The sequence below is a fragment of the Limulus polyphemus genome, unplaced genomic scaffold (assembly GCF_000517525.1).
Source record: "Limulus polyphemus unplaced genomic scaffold, Limulus_polyphemus-2.1.2 Scaffold2125, whole genome shotgun sequence".
Lineage (NCBI taxonomy): Eukaryota > Metazoa > Arthropoda > Merostomata > Xiphosura > Limulidae > Limulus > Limulus polyphemus.
The window spans coordinates 202307-204316 of NW_013667735.1; the positions used below are offsets into that span (position 1 = coordinate 202307).

The 2010-nt window shown below is 32.9% G+C and overlaps 1 protein-coding gene across 1 annotated transcript; it reads left to right on the forward strand.

The window, feature by feature from the left end:
• Positions 1-673: 673 nt before the first annotated feature.
• LOC111087415 (pancreas transcription factor 1 subunit alpha-like) lies at positions 674-1195 on the forward strand (the record flags this gene model as incomplete). The annotated part of the gene is made up of 1 exon (XM_022393984.1): positions 674-1195. A coding segment is annotated over exon 1 (476 nt), but the record flags the coding sequence as incomplete, so codon positions are not given.
• Between the last annotated feature and the right edge of the window lie 815 nt (positions 1196-2010).

Genomic DNA, 2010 nt, shown 5'->3' on the forward strand with positions numbered 1-2010 from the left:
ATGTTTTCTGTATCCATGTGCCTTCATTCTCCTGATATTCGTAATATTTTTCTGTATCCATGTGCCTTCATTCTCCTGATATTTGTAATATTATTCTGTATCAATGTGCCTTCATACTCCTGATATTTTAGATATTTTCTGTATCCATGTTCCTTCATTCTCCTGATATTTTAGATGTTTTCTGTATCCATGTGCCTTCATTCTCCTGATATTCGTAATATTTTTCTGTATCCATGTGCCTTCATTCTCCTGATATTTGTAATATTTTTCTGTATTCATGTGTCTTCATTCTCCTGATATTTGTAATATTATTCTGTATCCATGTGCCTTCATTCTCCTGATATTTGTAATATTTTTCTGTATTCATGTGCCTTTATTCTCCTGATATTTCTATTATTATGTGCGAAATCGATGCTTGAGCTCAGCTTTTTAGCAACTCGAAACATTCCTGAAAAACGTACAAAAATACACTTACAATCGTGTTTACTTCTTTCAGCAGCGTGACAGTTTCTGCCATTGGTATTATTAGAGTAGGGGGTGGAGCCTATAACAGCCAATCATCTAGTAGCAGAAAGACGACAGGTGACGTTTAGTACAACAGTTTCTCACGTGATCGCCACCATACTTCTACTTACATGTTTGGGAGTATAACACTTTTCGTTACATTGTATCATAAACCACTAATCTATAAGAAGATCCGACAATAAAGTGATAGAGTAATGGAAAATATTAATTTCACGAACATAGGGCAACAATTCTTGGATTACCAACACAGGAACCATTACAATGACCAGAATAGTTATTCTGGTAGTGCATCAATAGATTCTCTAACCCTTCATGCCCAACATTCAGACCAAGAAAATTTCCGCGGATATAGGAAGCGTCGAAAAAAAACTCATCAACACCATTACCAACAACGACACATGGCGAATCAACGAGAAAGAAGACGAATGCAGAGTATCAATGATGCTTTTGAAGGACTTCGGGCTCACATTCCTACGTTACCTTACGAAAAACGACTGTCTAAGGTGGATACTTTGAAATTAGCTACTGGATACATAGAGTTTCTAAGAGAGCTTATTCACTCCGATACTTATTCTGATCCACTAAAAAAACAGGGAAAAGAACAACCCAAAAAAATAATTATCAATTATCATAAAGGTGAGGACAATGCTGGCGTTTTTAAACACCCCAAGTATAAAAAAAACCACCTTATTTGTGTTTCAAAATTGTTTTAGCCAAAGTGTTTTATATTAGATTTCCCAAAGTTCTTTTTTTATTATCATGTATAAGTCGTTAGTACAAGCTATAGGCTACTAGCTAGAAAAAGAAAGGTAAACAACATTCAGTTATATGGAAACACTAAACTAGCTTAAATAATAGTTGGGTGAATAAATACATAAATTTTGATTTATCTGTATTTATCAAATATGTTATTTGTTTTAGTACGAGAAGATAAATTACTTCATCTAAGCACTATAATATTTAGTAACGTGAATGCTCTTATAAAATATCTGTTGAAACAGTTACAGTTTGTGTATGTTTGTGATTAAAGAACACATTAATCTGTGCATAACAGATAAAACATCTGTTGAAACAGTTACAGTTTGTGTATGTTTGTAATTTAAGAACACATTAATCTGTGCATAACAGATAAGACATCTGTTAAAACAGATACAGCTTGTGTACGTTTGTGATTTAAGAACACATTAATCTGTGCATAACAGATAAAACATCTGTTAAAACAGTTACAGTTTGTGTATGTTTGTGATTTAAGAACACATTAATCTGTGCATAACAGATAAGACATCTGTTGAAATAGATACAGATTGTGTATATTTGTGATTTAAGAACATAGAATCTGTGTACATAACAGATCAGTTGTTGTTGTTTTAAATTTAGTAAGAGTATAGACCATGAGAACTTGAGACAATCTCACCAGGCAGAAACATCTAATCCTTCATTGTTTCTGACTTTGGTGTCTATAGTGCTTTTTTATCGTGAAAATGT